Source organism: Acipenser ruthenus, chromosome 22 (genome assembly GCF_902713425.1).
Source record: "Acipenser ruthenus chromosome 22, fAciRut3.2 maternal haplotype, whole genome shotgun sequence".
Classification (NCBI taxonomy): domain Eukaryota; kingdom Metazoa; phylum Chordata; class Actinopteri; order Acipenseriformes; family Acipenseridae; genus Acipenser; species Acipenser ruthenus.
In genome coordinates, this window is record NC_081210.1 from 23,712,552 (window position 1) to 23,737,581 (window position 25,030).

General features: G+C 39.2%; 2 protein-coding genes across 3 annotated transcripts in view; one reads left to right on the plus strand and one right to left on the minus strand.

The window, feature by feature from the left end:
* Positions 1–25,030, plus strand: part of LOC117973667 (dedicator of cytokinesis protein 2) — an 85,059-nt gene that overhangs the window by 36,315 nt on the left and 23,714 nt on the right. The gene's annotated exons all lie outside the window — the stretch shown is intronic.
* On the minus strand, positions 817–17,297 carry LOC117431510 (protein INSYN2B-like). 2 transcript variants are annotated; one of them, XM_058996173.1, is made up of 4 exons: positions 16,911–17,297; positions 7,509–9,995; positions 5,999–6,073; positions 817–1,805 (listed from the first exon to the last, which is right to left on the minus strand). In XM_058996173.1, exons 2-4 carry the CDS (start codon positions 8,663–8,665, stop codon positions 1,601–1,603), a joined length of 1,437 nt encoding a protein of 478 aa, XP_058852156.1. In that variant the 5' UTR covers positions 8,666–9,995; positions 16,911–17,297; the 3' UTR covers positions 817–1,600. The 2 variants fall into 2 exon arrangements, with proteins under 2 accessions (XP_058852156.1, XP_034782653.2); XM_034926762.2 differs by having other exon boundaries at positions 1,620–1,805; positions 7,492–9,995.

A 25,030-nucleotide genomic window follows, 5' to 3' on the forward strand; every position in this document is an offset into this window, starting at 1 on the left:
CTATGAAAATACAATCTTTTGCCAATTTCTGCAGATAAATAACTGAGGGTGAACATGAACATAATTTCTATTTTTAGTTTTGTATCTGTATATGCTTTTTGAGAGCAGTTTGTTTTTGTCATTACGTGGGGCAGCTGTAAGCAACACTCTCTCCACGTTGTCCCTCCAGAAGGAAGACCGGAGGTACACATCCCTGTTGTCTTCCTGTTCTCTGAGCGTTCACCAGCCTCTCCTGCCAGCTCACCACCATCCAGTCCTATTGACTTTGTGGGGCAGCTAGTGTTTCTTTGGGTGAGGACACAGAATCTGCAAGATGTTTAAATTCTGTGGCAATGTAATCCATTTTTAGACTGTTCCTTTGTGCAATCTTGCTGCCAACTGAACACCTACAATCAGCCCTCTCTCAATGTCAGTCATATGTGCTGTCTGGCCTATTGGGAATCAAAGTGACATGCGACAGAGAGACGTGGTTAGAGCTGAGGACTGGGAGTCAGGTCCCAGGCCATCCATTGAATTAGTATGTGTCCCTGTTACATTGTTTTATCATTGCAGGCCATCCTTATAATTACAGAATAACAATGTAAAACCGATAAGCCCTCTACGTGATGCACTGCCTTAACTCCAACACAGTCACATCACATTTCCTCTGTATGCCATCTGAGTGATATAAGACCTGTGGGATCTATCGGAAGAAGGATTGCTGTCGAATCTCCCAAAATCTTCTCTCTTTCTTTTGCTTTTTCAATATATATGTATATTAGAAAGGCATACTCGTACAGCAGTGACAGAGGCATCATTTTTTTTTAAATACACTTTTATTATCCTTTTTTCTTTTAATAACAAACAGTTCCAAAAAAGTTAAGAATTACAGTGAAAATCTTATCACTAAATCACCTAGAAAAATATTCAACCATTTTGTTTTGTTTGTAGACATATAAAAAATAAGTGGCACGAATTACAATGTAATTACAGTTATAATGTAGTTACAATTTATATGTCACTGCACTTGTAATAAACATATCACTGCAGGGTGCTGCAGGACATTAAGCCCACTCATGAATAATGCAAACTGCTCTGGTGGAAGCCACCCCCCTCTTTGACAGTTTCAGGAACAGGATTGGATGACATCAATAGCAAGGGAGGAGCCACAATACATTTATCTTGAACATGTATAAAGCCTTGTGCTTTGCTTTATAACAAATTGGAATTAAAAACATTAAACGCATTGCTCTATAATATACTGGGGGAGGGGTTAAACATTTAAAACAAATAAATTAAAATCTGTATTAGCTTGTAAAGAGAACAAAAAATGTCTTTGTTTGTTTGACTATGAATGACTCTATAAAGCACAAGTCAACAGTGTTGGCTTTCCACCAGTGACATATCTCATCTTGCTCTTATGGGTGCGGTGAACTGAAACTTAGCTAGAAGTTTAATTGTTTTCAGTTTAATAATTAAAGACATTGTTGGAACAAAGAACGTGGACTGGAAGGACCAAAGTTGCCTTCTTTGACTGATACAGTTAAAAGAAGAAGAATGAATGTATAGTTGGAAGATGATTGCTCTGTGATGGGGTGCCTCCGAAGCAGAGGCAGAGTGTCTACAGCCACCAGAAGCATTTCTTCTGCAGTTTTTTAGACTTGCTCTTGGCTCTGTGCCCCACAGTGGGCTGCGGTGGTCTGGCTGGCTCTGTTTTTAGGGGTGGCGGTTTTGGGGGACTCTCTGCCTCCTTTTCCAGTGACTTTTCCAGTGATTGCATTACCCCCTGAAATCCACACTCTTGTTGCCTGAAGTCATGCTCCACACTGGAGATAATACACAAAGGCAAAATGACAATGCATGAATGACATCATTTCAACTACATTACAAGTTTGTAAACTGATTGAAATTGAAGCACAGCTCTTACAGAACAGTTCGTGGCAGCACTAGTGGATACCTAGACAAACAATACTTTTAATTCCACTACAGCTGCTGTTGAAAGCAAGATATTTAATGGTTATTGGTAGTTCACTGGCTTAAATCGATAGGAGCCTGAGTGTTTGATTCACCACAGACAAATAAATGGCTATATGGCTGATTGAATATTTTTACAAAGTAATAGTCAATTTAGTGTTTTGTGTAAATTTACCTAAATATTTGTAGGTCAACTAGGCATTTTTAAGTTTTTCATTTTTACTCTCCTTCTCTCAAATTATAATTTACTTAATTAGCTTTAACATTTTTTAACTTATTCAAACCGAGATAATCAACATGATCCAGTTTGAAAGTCAGCCAAAGTCTTCTTTAAACACACTGAATCTTCAGTAATACTAAAATAAACAGGCAAACAAACGTTTCAACAAAACATCTTTTTGAATGTGCTTAGACGGTGTGAGCCAACGTGGAATTGACATAGCAGCATCACAGACATTGAAAAAGCCATTTTGTCAATAATTAATTTACTAGGGTATATTTTAATGATCTTAACAGTTGCTAGCCTTTAATACTTTAGCACTGACATTTTATTTCACTGTATTTGTATTGTATAAGCACTCGTTGCTCAGTATAGCTGTATAAGCACTCGTTGCTCAGTACAAGTAGCCCTGTTATTACAGTGAAGGGAACCTGAGAGATGCTTCAAAACCACAGTGGAGTGGCTGCCAGTTATTTCGCTCTGTGTGCAACTAATGTGATCAATTCAACACTCATCTGTTTTGCATTTTTAGCAAAAAACCAAACTGAGAGTTTAGCCCTGACATCAATCAGTGGCTTCCCAGTGCAGAACGCAGCCTGGCTAGGCAGAGTGACAGCAGGTCCTAATCCCTACCCTTATCTCATTATATCCAGGCTCAGCGTGCAGATGCCACCAGTCTCCAATTCAATAGCTGATCAGGTGGCCTCTTTACGGCTGCACTGGGATCAAAATATCTGGTCTGGCACTCCACAGCAGTCATACATTGAATGAGGTTCCAGCTTTTATTGTACAGACTAGAAAAAAAACTGCTTGTCCTGCTGTATCAAACTACAAAGAAATAAGGATTGACAGGTTTATTATGAAGGGGGAATCCATTTCCACCTCTGCGGTGCTTCAGCACTGTATTAATACACTACATTCTCATCTGCCCAGCACTGTCACCTTGCATCTTAATCCTTTGTCAATAATAGGGTTCTCACAGAAGGTGAAAAGGGGTGCAGATGCACCCCACGTACATAAACGTGGTTAAGTTATAATTTCAAACCAAAAAAAAAAACACAAAACTGGTTTATATTATTATTTAAACCATTTTTAATTGAATTCATGTTTTTTTGAAGTGCCAAGCAGTACTATCATCAGTAAATGCCTTTGAAATGCCACAAACACAAAATAACTATAACAATAAGTATGATATTGTACTTAAAAAAACCAACAAACAGTTACTTGTGCTCCCATATGAAGTGGCTACCACAAAGAGAACGTACATACATTACAAAAACAGGCAGGAAGCTGATGTCTTATACATACATAGACATGCATTCTAAGATTGGAAATTGACAACATATTGCTTAAAATCAAGCTGTAGGGCTAAATCAATCATTTTCTAAGCGATGCGCCATTTCTACATCTCCCCCAGCTGTCCAGCAACTCTCAACAATCTATTCTTCCAGAAAGCAGGAGCTGTGATTGTTGTTTGCGAAAAATGTTTTGCAACCCTCTGGAGGCAGAAAGGGGTGCAAAAGCACCCCAGAAATGTACCTTGAAGAAGGAATTCTCCCCTTTCCTGAGTCATATATATCAAAATAAAGGTAGTCAATTAGCGTTTTATGACATGTAAGGATATCCCAGTATCATGAAAGAACTATGAGAGTTCAGTTCATTTTAAACACACAGAGGTGTATTTGCACCCTTTGCTGCTGACAATGGGTTAATAAGAACTCTTACACACTCTGTATTCAGCTCTCTGAATCACAGTGCATAGGAAAGAGAAATAAACAAACAAGGGAATGCTGATCAGTCAACTGCACTTCTGATTCCCTCGTTGAAATAGTCAAGTTCTGTAACTGTTGCTCGTTATCTTTTTTTTTTTTTTTTACACTCCGTCTGCATAAACATAAGCAAATTTTAATTCAAACTCATTTTAATATTTAACTGTTTTTGCGGGTTTGTCTTGCATTTACACACTCGCATCATTAAATAACAAGATTGTTAGAAGTAAAAACTGCATCCTTATAAATATTCAGTTCGGCTTGTCTTGGAGATAGAAACAGCAGCTTTGGGTTGAATTTGTGTGGCAACTTTCGCTGGCTTGTTTTCAGTTTGTAAAAAAAAGTCTGGATCCCTATGACGTTAGATTAAGCCAGTCCGGTCCCAGAACGCAGCATATTTAAATGATCTTTTAATACCATATATTCCTAGACACCCACTCAGATCACAGAATGCCAGGTTGCTTACTGTCTCACAAATTTAAAAAAACACACAGGTGGTAGAGCATTCAGCTATAGGGCCCCACAACTCAGGAATGATCTGCCTGGCTCTGTAAGGGAGGCACCAAGTGTGGCTGCTTTTAAAACAAGATTAAAAACACACTTTTATGATGTACCGTCTTTATGCTAAAATGATGTTCCTTTTAGTCTCTGCCTTGTTTTACTCTTATGTGTTTCTTTTGATTTTATTGCTTTTCTTGCATTCTTTTATTAATATTTGTCAAAGTTTGTATTCATGCGAAGCGCTTTGTGTAAATTTTTATTGTAAAATGTGCTATATTAAAAATACTAATTATTATTATTACAACTGTAATTTTTGTCTTAGGGGAAATGTAATGTTCATAAAATAGGGCAAGACTGCATTTTGCGACTTCTTTAAATGTAAGTGCAGCACTTCAAACATCACAGCACAGGTAGATACACAGCTGGTCCAGGTTATCACTAAAGTAATGTGAAACTTACAATTGAGCCTTACACTAATGACTAATGCTATTTAAGGTTGTACTGCTAGATTTAAAGTGAGTTTGTTTCAAGATTCAGTGAATATCGTAGGATAATGACAGCACTGCTATGAACCTGATTGGCTGAGACGAACCATGAGGTTCATATATATTGAGTGAGTGTTTGAAGTTAGGGATGAATTATTCCTGAAATAAACAGCACAGTATAAACTGCTTAATTCTTGGATGGAGTGCTTTTTAATTATTTCAAGGCGAGTTCCATGGTTGCTGTCTGCACCAGGCCCTCAAGCCCTCTCTGCCTCCCCTTGTCCCGCTCCTTGATGTTTTTTCCTGGGTGCTTTAGGCAAGAGCCACGCTGTTCACGATGCTGCTAATTAATCTGATTGACTCTCCGCGTATAGATTGCCGGGAGGGGAGGGCAGGCGTGTCAGAGGTGATGAAATGTTGTGAAAGGGTTAATTAAATTCAAATTCAAAGAGCCAACAGGCTAGGAGCAAGGCCAGATATGAAAAGACTCCTCCCGTGTAAGAGCAGCTCGCTTGGGCTGCTGAGTTGCTAAATTGCAGCTCTGATCTGGGGGCCCACAGGAGCGCTATAATGATCATTGCCCTCCCAAGGGTTAGGAAGGAAAATGGGCTGGGGATCATTGCATTTTAGTGACCCCTATTGGTCAGGAGCCTCACCACTAGGGGTTCAGTTGCTTGGCAACATCTGCTTAGGTTTGGCAGGTGAAAAAAGGCACTATTGTAATTTGTTACATCTATTTATTATACTGAAAAATATCAATAATAATGTTATCAGTTATTCTGTGTGTCAAACAGTCATCTAAAGCTATAAAGGATTAACAGTGTCAGCTCATATAATTTTGTTATTCAGTATGTCCTTCTGCTGTAACATGCTTTTGAAGATGAGATGCCCTTGTTTTAAAACAGGTGTCTGCATTGCAGGGAACCAACCTGAATAAATATTTGTTAATAACAGATTATTCTAGCAACAACACAACAGGACAGTACTGCAACAGATTTAAGGGAGAGGGAGGCAATTGATTTTCCATGACAATGTTTTTCTACTCTTGAAAAAGAGGATGTCTAAGTTACCTGTAAACGATGCAGGCTGTTTTCTGACAGGTGGTACAGTTATTGAGGTCCTGGCCTGTTCGGTAGGAACGCCGTCTGAAATACAAAAGCAGAAACAAATGGAGCAGATGCTGCAACCTAGGGATCAAGTTGAATTAAAAGAGAACAGTAATGAAATATTGGATATTTTAATCTGTTATCTGGACTGGTGGTTAAAGAGGGATGAGAGGCAGTATGATGAGGTTATAGCTGTAGGACTGAGAAGCAGGGTGGGTCAGTGGTTAGAGCCAAGGGATTGGGAGGCTATGTATAGTCAGGATACAGTCCACTAAGTCGCATGTTTGAGGGTAACTATCAATCCCTGCACAAAGTAAGTTAATGAAGGGGAAGTTTGAGCCCAGTGACTGAACAATTCTCAAAATCAGCCGTTGGCAGAAACTGTAGTGTCTGCCTAGAATAGAGTACCCTTCATTGGCAGTTATCAAGGACAGCGAGAGGCGCAGGTACAGTACATTACACAAAGTACACACGAGAGAGGGGACCAGCAATAAACCAATGATAACTAATGTCACTTCTCACTTCAAACTGCACCATTGTCAACTTGATTCACAGTTTCTGGCATGGCTGCTTCTAGTGGGAAGATAGCTGCAGACTTGAAGACAGGATCAATACATATTATAAGAACGGGGCCGAGTGAGATTCCAGATAGTTACAAATACAGGTATATTAGACACTAGTAGTTTCAGTGCAGTTATATTAGGAGGCTGTGTGGTCCAGTGGTTAAGGAAAAGGGCTTATAACCAGGAGGTCCCTGGTTCAAATCCCACCTCAGCTACTGACTTGTGTGACCCTGAGCAAGTCACTTAATCTCCTTGTGCTCTGTCTTTCAGGTGAGATGTAGTTGTAAGTGACTCTGCAGCTGATGCATAGTTCACACACCCTAGTCTCTGTAAGCTGCCTTGGATAAAGGCGTCTGTTAAATAAACAAATAATAATATTATGTATTACATGCACTTAGCAATACATTCTGTGATTGGAACGATTACTATGTTAACCTTTTTTTGTCCCTGTGGTTACAGTAGGTTTTGTATCAAGGGTATGTATGATAGTTCAGACTGCATCTTTTATTAGCCTTTCCCAATGACCTTGGCAAGCCCATTTTGTAGTATTCCATCAACAAAAAAATAAGATTTGTAACACTTTGTGCTGTCTTTTCTGGTCATATTGGGGTCCCCTTTTGATTTTGATTATAGATTACATCAATATTGTAATGTTAAACGCATCAACAAAAATTACTATTGAAATAGTAACTATAGGGTAGTTGTTGTACCTGTATTTAAACATGTATCTGTTACTTCAATAGTTACTTCTACATATATTTAATTGTATAGAATTCTACTGATGCAAATAATAGCCTACAGTAATATCTGCACATTTCAAACATTGTAAATTCCCTGATGTCCTCTATGTTGGGATAGATTACAGTCTGATTGCATGAATATGAGTATGCATACTAAAGACCATTCCTGACCCCTCGCTGAGTGCCTTGCTCCTCTCCAAGTCCTGGATGACATTGAGGAGCACTTTGATCTTCTCCTGGTTGGAGTGGAGGCACTCCTCCACGGTGTGCAGCCTGCCCTCCAACGCTGCAGGACCCCCGTTAGCCAAGGGAGAAGGGGGAGTGTTCAGGGCCGCAGTTCCGGGCCCATGCTGCGGGACCTCTACGTGGCAGTGTGGAGCAGAGGAGTCTTGGTCCTGTCCATGGCCCGAAGCGCCCTCCCTTCTCCTGGGACAGGTGCCCTTCCAACCTGGAAGACCAGAACCTTGGCATTTGCTATGCTGGAGCAGGGAGGAAAGGGCCATTGAAGGCTTCTGCTGCTGTGTTGAGCTTGGATCTCCAGTACACTCCTCACACCTGTGGGAGGCGGCTCTGTGTTCATCAGTGTTGCAGTTCTGAGTCCGGCTGTGTTTAAAAGAAAGTCCTCTCTGACTCTGACCTGACTGGCTGGCTATAGCGTGTATGACAACAGGTTCAAGGCAGACCCTATGGGCACTGTCAACTTTCTGCAAAGACTCTGCCAATTTGGGCTGGCACAGTTGTGAACCGTTTGTAGGGGGTGCTGTTGCTGTCTTTTTGGTGACTGCTTTAAACCCGTCTCTTTGAATAACCACACCCATTCTGACCTGAGAGGCCACACACTCTTTAACATGACTAGAAACACCTCTCACTCTATTTTGGTTGCCAGCAATTCCTTTGAAATCACTCGAAATCCCTTGCACTTTTTCCTTGGGGTCCACAGCCCCTGTATTACACGATGTCCGGATGCTGCTCCTCCTGCTGACTGGCCCCATTCCTGCAAACTGCCCTGATTGGCTTGCCTGTGTGGGAGGGGGTAACTCAGCTCGTCTCCTCCTTCTAAAGGAAGGATACTGCGCTTTTAGGCTGGGCGAGGTCTGGATTGCTACATTCCGCAGGCCGGGTGCCAGTGGAAAGGTTAGGGAGCCCCATCGCTGTGGTGACAACCCCAGAGATGTTTCCCCTCCTTCCCTACTCGCCTCCTGGAATCGCACCTGTCCAGAATGAGACTTGCCCTCCTTCATTTCCTCAAAATCTCCTCCTTCCCAACCCTGACCAGCTGCAGATGGGCAGCCTAGCTCTGGTACTGGATTGGTCTCCTTCCTCCCCATTCCTGACCCAATCAGGGACACGAATCTCCACCCCCCTCCTCCGCCTCCTCCTTGCTCCTACCCCCGCAGGTCAGTCCTTGTACCACAGGGGGTGCTGTTACTACAGGAGTCTCTGAGGCAGGAGAGGGTGCCCCAAAACTGTGCTGACGAGACAGGCAGGGACACACACATTGCCAGCACAGTAGGGACGCAGAGAAGGAAGGAGCTCAGTGCAAAAAATGCTGAAAAAAGTTAGTGAGGCAGTCCAATTAAGACAGTTGAATGTTAGTTTGGCATGTCTCTGTGAACAGCTTTTTGATAACTGTATCCCCTCTCAGCAAGGCTGTCACTGGATATTTACAAGTAGCTGTACTGGGGACAGTGTTCTGTTCTCAGTATCCAAATGGGTAGGTCTGTAAAACGCTAAACAGTTTGTTTCTGAAATATTTCTTCAGAAACAGGCAGACACAAAGATTTAGCAACATACACAGTGAAATAACAGTCTGAATCTGTAAGTCTTGTTGCTAGTTTTTTTTTTTTTTTAATAGTTGTTTTAATCACTTGTAATGATATTGGATTAATCTTCTTGGTTGCTTTGTCGCTGGTAATAATCTTAGATTAATCCCAAATAGATTTGATATTAAATGATGCCTAACCAAGTACAACCAGTACTTTGTAATGCATCAAAACAGTGGAGTTGTTTTAAATGGTCTTGTTTAAACTGTTTTTGAAATAAATCAAATAAACAAAATAAATAAGTACCAGCTGTCCAGGCAGTTCCTGATAGCTGGGAAATCAAAATGGAGTTATTCACCCTACGCTTGTTTCTAATGAGTGTAGGAAGCTAACTGTTAAAAAGTCTGGTGACTTTTGCAGCACACATTGAGCACTGATATTGGACTTGATATCCTTATCTATCAGATTCTGTGGCGACATCCTTCCTTACCAGATGATAATCCACCAGAACATAGCAAGAGGATTATTTTGTGGTTATTTGAATTGTTTGTATTTGATAATTGTATATCCCAGAGTTCTCTGAACCATCTTTGTTTTGCCTGAGTTTTCATATCCAGAGCTGCTCGGATGAGGTGAGTGAACTCATTCCTTGCTGGGTGGGGTCTACTTTGCAGCTATGTGTTGACTCCTGTCTTAGCAGATGTAAATATTAAGATATTTTAATTAACAGTGTGAACAGTTCTTGAGTTGGGTGGTGTGAAACTGATGATGGCAGCCAGTCTTAGTTTCAGATGAAAAAGGACACTTTCTTGGAATTGAGCGAGTCGTTGCTGACGTCAAATGCTACAGAAATGTACCACCTGAGGAATGAAGGTTCAGTCCAGTACAGCCAAACCTAAAGAGGAAAAACAGAAACAAACAAAGTGGGATTGTTAGGTGCCACCGAAAACCATAATAAATAAGACACAACATTCATCTTCCTCAGGATCTAGATCAAACATCACAGCCCTACTGATGTAAAGTTGTTTTGAAACTAATTTGTATAGTGTGAGTATCGACAAGTATTTTGTGCCCGAGTATAATGTCTGCAGGTTCTTAATGACTTAAATTGTTCTTGACATAGAGAAATTAATTAGTGCTGCACTGTTTGTTACGGACTAATGAGGCCCAATTGCCTTCTTTTAAATTCACCTGTGATTTCCTGGCAGTACAGATATGATTGTTCTGGAAATGTCACAAAGGAAGATTTCTGTCTCTTAGCAGTACCCGCAGGGCCTGTTTAGCACAGCGGACATAAGTGGAAGAGGATTGGAAAGCATCAGGCATTTCCAGCTTGTATGACCAGATCCGCCTATCCAATGTGTAACTCATTGTTCCTATTTATTAATTTATTCTCTCTCCTTGCCCCTTAATTATGAGCACTAAAGCACTCCATTCTCTGTTGTCCAGCACTGTCACCTCCACATAAAAATCAGCACTAAAACGCTTCTTTGTCAGCTTCCCAGCTTTTCAGTCTCGCACCTTGATGAGTACTAAAACACCCCAAGCCTGGATTTTAATAAGCACTTCAAGCACATAATGGCATTTGAAGAATGAAAGAGAAGACGTAGCGCGACGTCTTTGATTTCTTGATATTGTTCTGGCACCAGGGAAAGGCAGCGTTTGAAAGTACAGGCCTCTCTTTCTCAAATCAGCCCTGAAGTGCATTTCATCAATGGACTGCTGCAAGGGATAACTCAGCATCAAACAGATGAAAACTAGGATCTCGAGATGAAGAAATACTGCTGACAGAAATTTCACAATGTTCTTAACGAGTTCTTTGCCTTCAGTCTGTACATTTTAATAACACCAATAACACTTGAGGGTGTTCAAAAATACATCAGTAAGATATCCTACCGTATCCACCAGGGGCAGAGTGCTGCAGGAAGTTTACACTCCTGTACCAGTTATTAGACATTATTTTTGGGAGCTCTATGAAGACCTTAGGGGTGCTCTATTTCACACCCACGTCAAGTTGCTCTTTAAAATACCTCCTTGCTCTCATTGACTGACTAAGTAGTACAGACTATGTGCGCCTCAGTAATTTATTTTGTCAATGCTATACCTATCCACCTCAACATAAGAAACTTTTTTGTTTTTCTGGTCAACAATAAGCCTCAGAAAATAACAATGTGTCTGTATCAAGAGATTCATAACAGTGTAAACACGAGCACCTGACAAGACAATAACTGAGATCTGAGAGCAAGCACATTTATTACAGTACTGAGAACTCAGTACAGTGGATCTGACAGCAAGCACATTTATTACAGTACCGGTATTGAGAACCTAGTACAGATGATCTGACAGTAAGCACTTTTATTACAGTATTGAGAACTCAGTACAGTGGATCTGAGAGCAAGCACATTTATTACAGTATTGAGAACTCAGTACTGGGGATCTGACAGCAAGCACATTTATTAAACTACTGAGAGCTCGGCACTGGAGATCTGAGAGTCAGCAAAAGCAATATAATAAAGAGGACTCTGGGGATATGAGAGTCAGCAAATTCAATACAGTACAGAGGAATCAGGTTTGGGGATCTGATCAATACAAAGAACCTGTAGTGGTTAATTAAAACCCAGTGAATAACACTTTTCATTCCATATGGAGATGTGTATATGAAGTGGCACTGTGGTATTCTTTTGTGAATGTTAATGAGTATTAGAGATGATCAGAAAGCACTTGTTAATTTATTAGCTATTGGCACAGGCAGACTGTGTGCAGGTCTCCACCCGCTGATCTCTATTGAAAATGAAATGAGCTTCCCAGCAGTCTCATCCAGGCACCAGATATACAGGCACAGGCTCAGGGGTGCTGGGAGGTCTTTACGTTTTCCTCAGATTGAATATTTAGAGGTATTTGTCGGGGTTTATCCACCTGAAAGACTCTTCAAAAGCTCTCTGTCTTTTAGTGGCGTTCAAACTACGAAATAGGTGTAAAGTGTGATTAAAGCACATAATTATTATTATTAGTAGTAGTAGTATTTGTTTTGACTTATCAGTGCAGCATAGTGGAAAATAGGGCCCAGTGTATTTTGTCTGACCACAATTGTTTTTGCAGTTTTTTTGTGTGAATGTCTCACCCTATATATTTAATGCCCTGTGATAAGGGGTGGAGAGACATGGAAGTTGCAATTGAAAACGCCACTCAGGCACACAGGATTTATTTACAATAACAAAAGAAAACCATGTTACTCTACCAGCAATGGCAGCACACAGGGAACGCACAACAATGTACAATGTTCGAGAAGAGAAAATACAAAACTGCAAAAGAAAACACTGGGAAAACAAAACTAAGAAATTAAGGTTTGCCAATACCGGTGTAGTGTTATTTTGTGGTTCAGGTTAAAAAGTGGTACACCATGTACTGCGCTTGCCCGGACTTGCACAAATGATTTTAACTCAGAAAATAAGGAAACACCCATCTGAAGGGGGTACGATGTACTGAGCTTGGCCCTTAAAGTTCTTTTTAATATAATTTTTTTTTAAAAATTTCAGCAAATGTATGTAACCAATGAGCAACAAATTGGGTTATCTAAAATTGACAGCATTGACAGCGTACCATTTTGTGACATTACACGGGTCCAGTTTTGATATGCGTACCACATTCTGAAGATGTAGCACTTTCTGGCCCTACACCGGGTAAGCTCTGCTCACGCTATCAGAGAGGTGCCGCTTCAGGAACCTATACTATACTAGTTGGGATTGCTGAATCCTCTAACTAATCTTTATTCTCAAGGTGAAGACACAATCCTAGTTACACACAGTGGTTGTGGAAAGGTATTTGTAAGGAGGTTTGTCCCTGCACAAGTAATCAAAAAACATAAACATTGCTATTTCTCAATGAGGGCCTCAGCCTTGCCACATTCCCATAGACCATTCTGGAACTTGTTGTTCACATACCGTGCCTGGCTTTTTGGTTTGAAAACCTCACCTATCACAAATTTCAGTTGTTGCCCTGGAGATACGCATCTTCTACTTTGGGTTATTTTATAAATTACAGTGTATGGAGGCACCCTACATTTTCTGCAAATCTCATAACATCCCAATACAAATTGATTTTGTAGCTGACCCCTTATTTCAATACTGTCGTGGGGCTAATGGGGTACTAGCAGGGGGAGAGCCTTGATGGGCAGAACAGCCTCTTCACACCATCAATATTTCACCAATTCTCATGAGTCTGTTCCGTCTCTCTCCTATGATTCATGTAGTCTTGTAAAGTGAATGAGAGTCTGCACACAGCAGGACTCATAAGTAGAAAGCAGTTCAATTGCAGTCTACCTCAGTTCTGCGGTCGTCTATCCCAGTGTAATCATCTGCATTCAAAGCAGTTAAACTGCAGCTGGTTTCAAGCAGCACTAAGATACTGAAGCTGTAAAATGTATTTTCTCAATGAGACGCATCTTCAATTTTTAATAACCAGCTATTTGAAGTCATGTTTTTTACAGCCTTTTCCACTATTGTCACACACACACACACACACACACACACACACACACACACACACACACACACACACACTCACACACACACACACATGCATTTATTTATGCCTCAATACAAAGTGAGAGCCTGCCACTATCAATCGTTCAACGCCTCAGTATGATTGGTTTGTCTGCACCATTAATGTATCAGTTTCTCATTGATATTCAGTGTGAATGATAAAATCTAAACTTGGGCAGTAGATATGTATTCTTCTCAACTCAAGTGTATAACCGTATCAAATGAGATATTAGGTGTTCAAGCCACCACAAGTACTAACACATAAACAGACTTAAATAAAATGGACTCACACAAACAGACACACACATGAAAGAAGCCATGAAAACCAGCAGCGATGATTTACAGACAGGGTTGGGAAGTGTTCCCCATCTTATGCAGGGCTGAGCTCTGATCACAGTCTGACTTACTGGCAATCAAAGCTGTGTGGAGTAGCTGGTTTAACAAAGCCACGCCCTCTCTGTCTGTCTAATCGAGGATTTCAAAGTGCCCGAATACACTGCTGACAGTTCTCTTTTAGATGTGTAAGTATACATGTGAGCCATATCGTTTGACATTATTATTCCTAAGTGGATATCTGTGGTATTTCAGGGTTCCAACTATTATTAGAATAATAATCGTATTTATTATTATTATTATTTATTTCTTAACAGACGCCCTTATCCAGAGTGACTTACAATTGTTACAAGATATCACATTATTTTTACATACAATTACCCATTTATACAGTTGGGTTTTTACTGGAGCAATCTAGGTAAAGTACCTTGCTCAAGGGTACAGCAGCAGTGTCTCCCACCTGGGATTGAACCCACAACCCTCCGGTCAAGAGTCCAGAGCCCTGACCACTTCTATAAACCTTTTCTAGATATCGCTATCTGGAAATGACACCAGTTTATTATATTACACATTATAATAGACTCATAACTACTCCATCTAAAATAAAGTTAATGAATTGTGTTTTTTACAGGAGTAAATACTTACCAGGAATTTCTTCAAATCAATGGAATTTATTAAGCATGCAATCACATGATACATTCAGAAAATGAATTAAAGATGCAATAACACAGTATGTTCAGAAAATCAAACAAAACAATGACACAGTCAATATTACACTAACACAACATTAAAATAAAAACAAAGCATTAGGAAACAATTTATTAATGAAATGTTAGTTAAATTAGCCTTAGTATATACTGGCGATTAAAAAAGCATGCACGAATCACACCAAATCCACGATAACTTAGCTACGCCTGAATGGAGATAGAACTGAAGAGTTATACTTTGTTAAATTCTAATGAGATGGTAGGGAGTCTGGATGAGCAGAGCAGCAAAAAATGTCAGGGTTTCCTGCGGTGCATTCTTATTGGTTAGACTGTGTTTGGGATGTGTCCTAAGAGTGTGTGTGTTAACGCCACCTCATCTTCCAGAATGCAAGGTGATTATAATAGTGAAGGAAAACTTTTAAAAGTATATATATTTCCTATGTGTCTTATCTTTTATTCTGAATCTCCGTTACACTACCCTGAATAAATTCATTTTTCTTAGATATGTCAGAATGCATCCCTGATTAAGGTTTTAAATAGGTTCTGTCTTTAGGGATTTGGAGACTGAAGTATTATTAATGTGTTTGTTGAGCATATGAGCGTGAAATTCTTAGATTTCATGGCCGTTGTGATTTTAAATCAAGATGAAATGAGAATATTGCTATTTTTGTTGCTATTTGTTCTCTTAGTTTTATGCTTATAAGGGTTCATTGGAAGTTTATCATCTGTGCTTTTTGCAAGGGGCCCCTTTTGTCTTTGTTTGGAATGAGATTCACCGGTTTGCAATCATTCTTTGATGTAGAGCTGTTTCCGTTTGGTACGCGTCCATTTCAGTGGAGGTGTTACTGTATGATTAGAATCACCAAACTAAGCATCTCTGTCTCTGAAGAGGGGTCCTTACTTTAGTGGAAGGGATTTAGAATTTTTTAGTAGACTTTGCTAAATAAAGCTGTGATTAATATGACAATATACATGTCATTAATGATAAACAGTGGCTAGGGGCTTCGGGGTTCATTCACAAGCTTTTCATGCTTTTTAAATCTGGTGATGTGGGTTTCAATCTGACTGAGGTTACAAGTGATCTAAGTTTCTGGGCTCACCCTACCCCTCACTTCACAAAACCTCCACATTTGTCTGACTCGCTTCAGAAAGGCTCATGACTAAATGGGGTGGTGTAGGTCAAGGTTGATGTGTGCTTTCTTGCATGGGAGATGATCTAAAGGAGGCTGGCTTTACTGTACATGACAATGGTTTGAAATAGAAAGTGATGGACTTTGTTGTATATCATTTAACTGTAATGAGATATGGTGGAACATGTATTAATACCGACAGTAGTGCAGTGTTTTTGGTTCCGTCTCACAATATGTGGGTGTAATGGTGTTTCACCAGTAATCAAGGCACAATGAATGATTTAACCCCCCAGGAGAGACCTTTGTTTTTCAATGACTGGCCCTAATGGGATATTTGTCTGTGAGCTCCCCGTACACTGTAGGGCAAATCTACAAGTCATTAGCTCCCAGAACTGTATTCCAAGTGACTTTTATTTATGGCACTGTCAGCATCCCTTAGAGCTTGGACTGTAAGGTTGATACTGCATAATCTTTTACTGAATGAAATCAAGGGACAGCAGGATTGTGCAACATTTTCTTTCTTGTTTTTACTCAGATGTTCATGAAGAGCAATGACAATGGCTAAAGTTAAGCACGGTGTTGCAGTGTTGTCTTCCCCAAAATTCGGGCACTGCACCTCCTGTCCTGACCTTACCCTCTGTGCCATTCACTCCAGGGTGCATCTACAGTGAAGAAATGCATGGTAGATTTTTGGTGTGAACTATCTGCAGTATACTAAGAATTAAGCTGAAACCACCAAAATTATTTGGATCATTCCGAGTGTATTTTGTGTTTCTTTCTTTCTTGTGCACATTTATTTCTATTCGTATCAGACTAGTGTTTTGGGTCAGCTGCTTTCAATTTGATCATATCTGTTTACCCATGACTGCTTCTCTGGAGGAGCTTTTATAGAAAGTACAGTTATTGCAATTAAATTCATGCCTTCTCAAAAGCATGTTATGACAAGTTGCTATCTAGACCAGCAATACAGCAAAGAAATCGATTACAGGGTGATGTGTGCTGTGCAGAAAAAAAAGTCAGTCTCAGTGTATTTTTTTAATTAAGTATTTAATTCAATTTAATTAATTGAATGAATGAATAAATCAATTCCTTGACTTACCGGCTGTGTTGCGTTGTGCTATGTTCAAGACAGTCAAAGTGTTGATGGACAGACTGCCTCCGTTCCTATCTCTTCACAGCAGGTGTGCGTCCCCAACTCTCTCCTTTGCCTCCAAATTTGATCCGGGTCTCAAAAACACTGACCTTGATTCATATCCTTTTAAAAAAGGGGTTTTGGTACAATATGTGAGTTTAGCCCACAAACTTTCCAGGCCACATAGGTCCTTTTATCAGATGACTGGTGATCTGAGAAAAATAAAAATCCTTTTTAAAAACCTCTGTGTGGATCTGCCCTCTCCCTGTCCCTCCTCAGCACTCACTCAGCTTCCCACAAACAGACCTCAACTCACAGGCTTCTCTGCCAACTGCTTCTGTGGAGGTAAAGTAGTGGAGCGTTCCTGGAGTCAGAGAGAGAGAGAGAGAGAGAGAGAGAGAGAGAGAGAGAGAGAGAGGGAGAGAGAGAGAGAGAGAGAGAGAGAGGTCTCAGTCAGGGAAGGTCTCAAAAGTGCTATCGGATGCCTGCAATGAAGGAAAATAATGGAAAGACTGATTATTCAAATGAGCTTTCTTTTGTGTATCTTTCAAGAGGGGAATACAGTATTAAATACATGCACAGCTATAAACACTTGGCCACAGTATCGCCAGTATATTATAACAGTATACTATTTGTTAACACTAACACTGCATATAATGCCAAGTTACCTTCATCACTATTGTTGTTCATGTTGTCATTTTTTTAAAAACTGGTATAAAAATAGCAGCCCTATATTTCAGTCAGCCCAGATCCTCTCCTTGCCTCACCTTGTGAAGTCCAATATGACAGTGCTGCCAACAAGTGAGGACTAAAGCCAAGCCCCGGAAGCCCCAAGAGACCAGCTGAATTGGACTGGCTCACAAACTGATAACAATATCCAGATTATTCTCAAATGTAAAAACAAATATGGAAAAAGAGGGCTTGGATCCTAGAGATTAAGATTTAGCGGTTGAGACTGAGGACTTGGAGCAAGGAGAAAATGTCTCGTGGTTAGAGTTAAGGGCTGGGTTCCATGAGATCAAGCCTAGTGGTTAGAGGTGAGGACAGGGAGCCAGGAGATCACGTGTAGTAGTTGGAGCTGAGCTGAGGACTGGGAAAGCTTGGCTACAGGTGAAAATGCCTGTGTTAAGTAGGTGGGGAAGATCTGTATTTTGGGAAGAATTATCTCTTTAGGACCAATTGCCATCACTAGTAACCATGATAATCACAGAATACTCCTACTGCTAAAAATACTGAGCATTATGTAAATCACCTCACTCTGCACTCCTAGGAGAAAAACACACCTAATCTGTGCTATGACACAATTTCATTATTAAATGTCACCAAGCCATTTCACAGCAGGACATCACAGATTCATTATTCAACCCATAACAAGCCAATAAAAGCAGTATCGCTGGCATCATTCTTATCATCATTATTGTTTTTCTTATTGCGGTTCTTAAGATTATGATTATTACTCCAACATGCTTCTAAAGGGTAGCTGTAATCTGTGCAAGCAGAATCCTTTCCAAAAGCCTCTGCCATATTCTTTATCCCTCTGAGTTTCAGGGGCTTGTAAGACAGTGCCTGTCGACTGTCTTCAGCAGGAGAGAGCAATGGGAGCGAGTGGCTAACTCTAATAATACTAGAACACCCTTTGCCAGCAACAGTCAAGGCACCAAGCGACTACAGCTTGTTAAATTTAGTCTATTCAAGCTTACTAACATAGTTTTTCGCTTGAATGGTAATATATCCATCTCTCTTGCTTGACTGTTCTTGTTCACATTTGTGATTACATCACTTTTATCCTTAATAAAAAAGCTCAGTGACTGCTTTGAAATGGACCCATCACAAGCTCAGGCTTACTATATGCCTTCACTTATGGGCCAAGTTTTGTTGAACACCCTTTTTAAAGCATGACATTAGAGGAACTGTCTTCCAAATAAAAGGGTTCAAGCTGCTTTAAGAAATAACAGGCTCTATTCACAAAGCTTCATTTATATGGAATGTTTTTTTTAAGTCTCTGTTGAAGGATTACATTAAATTTGGCCAGTAAAACACTTGGAGTGTGAACATTTCATTTCAATGGGAAATATCAAACAAACTTACTGTGCCCCCAGTGGTCATATTTACACATTACAGAAGTTCCACTTGCAGAGGATTGCCCAGACTGCCCAGTAGGTTTGGTGCCTTTATTAAACATGCCAAAAACAGTAATACATTATTAAAGGATACATAAGGACCTTTTTATTTTATTGTGTTACATGTTCCCATTAGTTACTACTGTTTACGTAAGGTGTGTGTATTGTTTTAATAGTTTTTTTTTTGTTTTTTTTTTACATTTGACCACTTTTTTAAACTTTTAAATTGCATTCCCTGCCTCGAAGATGGCTTCACATGTACCTGCATGGACCTCTTAGAACTACATCTCCCATCATCCTCCTGCACACTGGTAAATCCATCTCAGTTACATATGTGAGCAGGAGGATGATGGGAACATGTGAAGCCATCTTGAGGCAAGGAATGCAATTTAAAAGTTTAAAAAGTGGTCAAAATGTAAAAAAAATAAAATTAAAAATTAAAAATTAAAAAATTAAAACAATATACACACCTTACGTAAACAGTTGTAGCAACACATGGGAATACAATAAAATAAAAGGTCCTTGAGTACCCTTTAAGAACACATATAATGGGGGGGAAATATTTCCTAATATTACAGTTTTGTTTAAGATTTGTGGATTGGCCCACCCTCAGATTATTAGATGGAAATTGGTTGTTCTGATTTTCCAGACAGCGAACGCACAGGGAGTTTGAGCTTCTTGTCCTTCAGGCTCTGTTACCTGGCTCCTTTCAACACAGAGACACTTCATAAGAAATTATCTTTTGTTATGCCAGACATATATGAGGCTGCTGTACTGCAAAACATTGCAAGCTATTCCAGGTCACAAATGTTTCAATTACAGACATTCTTAGGTGAACGCTCACGGAAGCCAATTAAGCCATCTTTGTAGTGAACATCTCTATTTCTTCCAGGTGCGTGCACACCCAATTATAGAACAGTTTGTCATGAAGAATTAAAATCCTGCGAGTATTGTGTGAGTGGAGAATGGTGAGGCCTAGGATTGTGAGATAATTAAAAAAAACTATTTGAACATAATTTAGATCTTTTATTTAACACATTGTGTAATCAAAGAAACTACAAAAGGATATTGCAAACGTCTAAAGAGAAGCCATAATAGTAGTACAGCATTTCATGTTACACTTCGAAATGTCACATTTTTCGACTGTGGCCATAGCTCTACAGCTGATACTTATTTACTTAGCATACAGTGTGTAGCTTGCAGTTGACGTCCCAGTTAATAAAGAGCCATGCATTTACAGCATTGTGGTTTTCATTTTGTTGAAGTAAGAATACTTTGATCTCAACAAAGATAACAATAAACAAGAATTTGTTTGTTTTATTTTCCTAGAAAGAAACCAGGGAAAACAGACATGTGGACTATTGTAGCTCTAGCGCAGTTGTATATTCTTTCAGTGCAACTGCTATTGTGCACATATACTCTGTTGTATGCCTGTAAATATGTTTTTCAATTAAAAATAAATAAATAACTAGTACTACTACTACTACTACTACTACTAATAATAATAATAATAATAATAATAATAATAATAATAATAATAATAATAATAATAATCTTTAGCTGATTGAATGATTGTTTTTGAGTAGTCTCCTCTCACAAAGGGAAGTCTCCCGTGGGGAGCTGTCAGAACACATTGTCTGCCTGCCCATCCTGTGAACAGACCTCTTCCACGGCTCAGTGGCAGTTCTGTTTTCAAGATATTTTAGCAGATATTTCTATGTCAGTCACATTAATTCAGTTAAAGTATAGAGAACTCAGAACTGGGGATCTGAGAGCTGGCAAATTCAGTACAGTATAAATAACTCAGTACTGGGTACTGCATATAATGCCAAGTTACCTTCATCGCTATTGTTGTTCATGTTGTCATTTTTTAAAACCTGGTATAAAAATAGCAGCCCCATATTACATCCTAATAGTGCTGGGTATCTATTAGGATGAATCCACTCAGGCATCTATATGTTAGTGATTCCTTAACTCTGTTCTACAGGAGCTGGGGAATCAAAGACTTGTTTGTGAGATCGTCAGTCATGGGGGAATTAGCTTATTAGAATTACCTTTTTATATTTCTCTTGCTGTTTTATGGTGTCTGCAATCGTTCTGGTTGTTTTTGGGTTCTGTTGCTCCAAATTGAGTTATCATTTTTCTCCAAATTGCTTTTGGCACCCGGAATGGAACATTCTTGTACTAGAATTTTGATGTCACCGTACAGTCATTTTACTATACTTTTCTAAGTTTTTGAAAATGTGCGTTCCAAGAGTGGAACACCTGGAGGAAGTAGGCCAGTGCCACATTGGTACAATTAACATCGTTTCATATGTCAAAATGTGTCAAATTCAGAGTTAGGGTTGAAGAATCCTCATCTTACTGAGACAGGAGTACACTTCCTTATCCCCTACAATACCATTGCAAGTCTTGTGTTAATTCACAGAATTTCACAACAAATAAGGCAGAGCCAATGAAACTCGATATGAGTTGATTCATATGATTGTGGGTTATAGCTTTATCAATAGATTTATTTTTTAATTTGTTCATGTATGTATGTATGTATGTATGTATGTATGTATGTATTTTTTGCCTGAAAGATAATTTGTTCAACATTATAAAGCAGGAGCTAGCAGGAGGACTGGAGTGAGAGATTTATTACCGTGCTCAGAGAGATAATTACTCTGTCATTTTATTGCTTCTCATTGTTTGGTGAGACGTCAACGTCTGTGACCCCAGACTTTGTATAATACACGTTTAAAGCACACAGCCTCAGACTGAGGTGAGGGGTAGGCGAGATAGCCACCTGGCAGCAGCTTGACAGAGACACTCTTGAATAAGACCAAGAATGAGGTCTGATTAACAAACACTAGACCACACACAGCTGGGGACAACCACAGAGTCAGAACTAACTTAATATACAGTATATATATATATATATATATATATATATATATATATATATATATATATATATATATATATATATATATTAGTGTTCCATATGTATAATGTTACAATTTGAAATTGCTATGGTTATTAAAACAATAATGACAGGGTACATCATGTATGCAAGAAGATACCTGGCCTCAGACTGGATAAAATCTGAGACAGAGATGAGGATTTAATAATATATAAGGAGACTATTGTCTCCATGTCCACTCAGTTCATTCTCTAGTTTAGCTATTATATGACTCGCGCTTTGGTGTTTCCTTGTTTTAAGGTCCTGGTTTTTAATTAAAAAAAATTAAAATGTAATTTCCACCCTGAGGGCAGTATATTTGCCCTGTAGTTTATTGCTTAAGTATATGTGTAGTCAGTCTCAGTTATTCCTTAAACTGCCAACTAATATTAGAATCTCTACTAATCTGTCATCAGTGCATAACTGTGGAAATGCTGACATTTAAACAGAAAGATCACACAGCAACTAAAGATTAATATCCCAGGAATGGATCCTCTCAGATCCCTAGCATTTAGGTCTCTATTGAATTTCACAGTGCTAACTTTCATACACTGTATTGAATTCGCTAGTTCCCAGATTACTAGCACCAAGTTCTCTATCCTGAATTTGCTGTCTCTCAAAGTACTGTGTATTGAATTTGTAATTTGATCTGTAATTGACTGTCAGATTGTAGTGTTGATGTATTATATATTCTATTTTAGCGTTACTTAATCAATTATAACAATAATAAAGTTTCACGTAAATTTTCACGTAAGGAGAACCATACTTTTTTTCAGCTCTTGTCTTTGTTTAACATAACAGTTTATTATTGAGTGTTTAAAGTTATTGAACATATCTATGTCTTCAATGGTGTTTTTTTTCTGTTCAGTCAATGGGCTGTTCTGTGCTCTGAGCTGCTCTGATTAGCAGATATTTCTGTCACTGTTAGTTAAGCTGATTAAATTACTCAATTCGCTGTATTGTCTGAGGGTATGAGCAGCATTGTGGTGCAGTCTTTAATGGCTGTAAAATAGCAGGCAGGGGCAAAAGAAGGCAGGTTAAGCACTCTTGTGCATGTCTCTTTAAATATTTTACAAGTATGTACACTAGAGACCAGGTAGAACAAGTGTATAAACAATTGGAATAATTGTTAACAGGTACGGCTGTAGATGCTGGACTGGCAGGTAATCATCTCTGGATGTTCTGGAGGTAGTTACCTGCTTTCAGTCCAGAGAGATATAAAGGAGACATGTAGACTTCCCTTTTTGGTTGCACTGCGCTTTGCCCTGCTCGTTGCCCTGGGTTCGTCAACCTCACAAGTGGAGAGACTGCTCCTTTTATACACCTGTGGCTGGGATGTTATTGTTATTGTTAATTAATCAGTTATGTCCCAGCCACAGTCTGCACTTGTATTTGGCTGGGATAGTATTAATGTAATGCCTAACTAATAATATAATGCTTATATACATTAAATGCATTATATTACCTACTGAGGATAAATATATAGTTATAGTGCATGATCCAAAAAACTGGCTAATGATATTCTTATATCAGTGTCAGAATCTGGGGGATATATGCTGAGGCATCTTGTCTGTCTGTCTGTCCCTCTGTACAGTAGAACACACTTTACAGTTTTACAGATATCTAGAGAAGCACTTATCCAGTTGTGTTGAAACTAGCTAAGGACATCTGTAGCTATCTTGTCTGTTCTTTCATATCTCAACATTTTTTACATGGTCATATGGTGAACATGGGTCATGGTACCTTAATTTGTTTTTTGGATGATCCTGATAGCCCTAGTTTATGTATTTTAGTATTATTTCTTAAAACTGACATCAAATTAGATTTCCCCTTACATTTCTGTGCATGCCCCGGTGTAGTGTTCTGTGGACACTTTATTAGGAAAGGGATATTCCCGCTGCACTCCTGCACACTGCTAGTGTGCTCACTACCTACATTCACTTTTTAGGTTATATAGATGTCGCAATCCTCTGTAGCCGTCATCTTCCCCTGTTAGATGCCAGTCACTTTTGACAAAATGTCGCATCCCATTTCCTGTTTAATGAGGTCAGATTTCTGGAAGTTAAGAGCTCTAAGCCTTATATAATGGGTTTCCTTACACCTAAAGCCACACCCTGAATGTCAACCACATTTCTGTATACTTTATTTCCATTTTTGTCATTTTTAGACTGACCTGCAGTTGGCATTGATGAATGTTACTGTGAGGGAAACTCAATATTCATTTTAACTTAGATAGCCTAGATAGAGAAGCTGTCAACGTGCCTGTTTCTCAATGTCAAAACCCCTTAAACGGTGCATTGCAGCAAACCAAACTAAATAGTATACCTAGGAATTTATAAGCTGATGGAGTCTGTAAAAACAGTATGCCATGCATTTAAAAAAAATAATGTTGCTGGGTGCATTGACAATCAAACACATTTTACGTAGCATTTTAATTCTGCTGCACACAGTTGTGCTTGACATGACAACTTAAGTAAAATCAATCAACCTGACAGGGGAGTATAACTTTGTAGCTAATTCATTTCACTGGCCTGCCTTACTAAGGAATTCATCATTTTGTGCATACCGCTGAGCAACCCTAAAACATCCTACAATGTTTTCAGTTGTCCTTGGAATGAACTTGTGGACACTACTTTGGCACACAGCATATACACTACAGGAGAGTAATGAGGTTGGATTTGTGGCTCTATCAGGGATACAGGATGCTAGAGACCACCAGGCAAGGAAGCAGGCAGGAGCAACCAGCTGTGAACATGGGTGAGGGGGAGGTGGGACACTCATGTAGGCGAGACAGACACATTATTATTATTATTATTATTATTATTATTTATTTCTTAGCAGACACCCTTATCCAGGGCGACTTACAATCGTAAGCAAATACATTTCAAGTGTTACAATACAAGTAATACAATAAGAGCAAGAAATACAATAACTTTTGTTCAAGCAAAGTACAAGTGTGACAAACCACAATTCAATAATACAGCAGATAATAGTGATAGTTACATCAGGATATGATTAAATAG

Excerpts from the sequence above, each read along its gene's own strand:
- LOC117431510 (XM_058996173.1), bottom strand. The coding sequence starts at position 8,665 with ATGGGGAGGAAGGAGACCAATCCAGTACCAGAGCTAGGCTGCCCATCT. Across the intron at positions 6,074-7,508 it reads AGCAAGGCACTCAGCGAGGG|ACGGCGTTCCTACCGAACAG; the intron begins GTCAGGAATGGT and ends TTTGTATTTCAG. Across the intron at positions 1,806-5,998 it reads ACAGCCTGCATCGTTTACAG|TGTGGAGCATGACTTCAGGC; the intron begins GTAACTTAGACA and ends TATTATCTCCAG.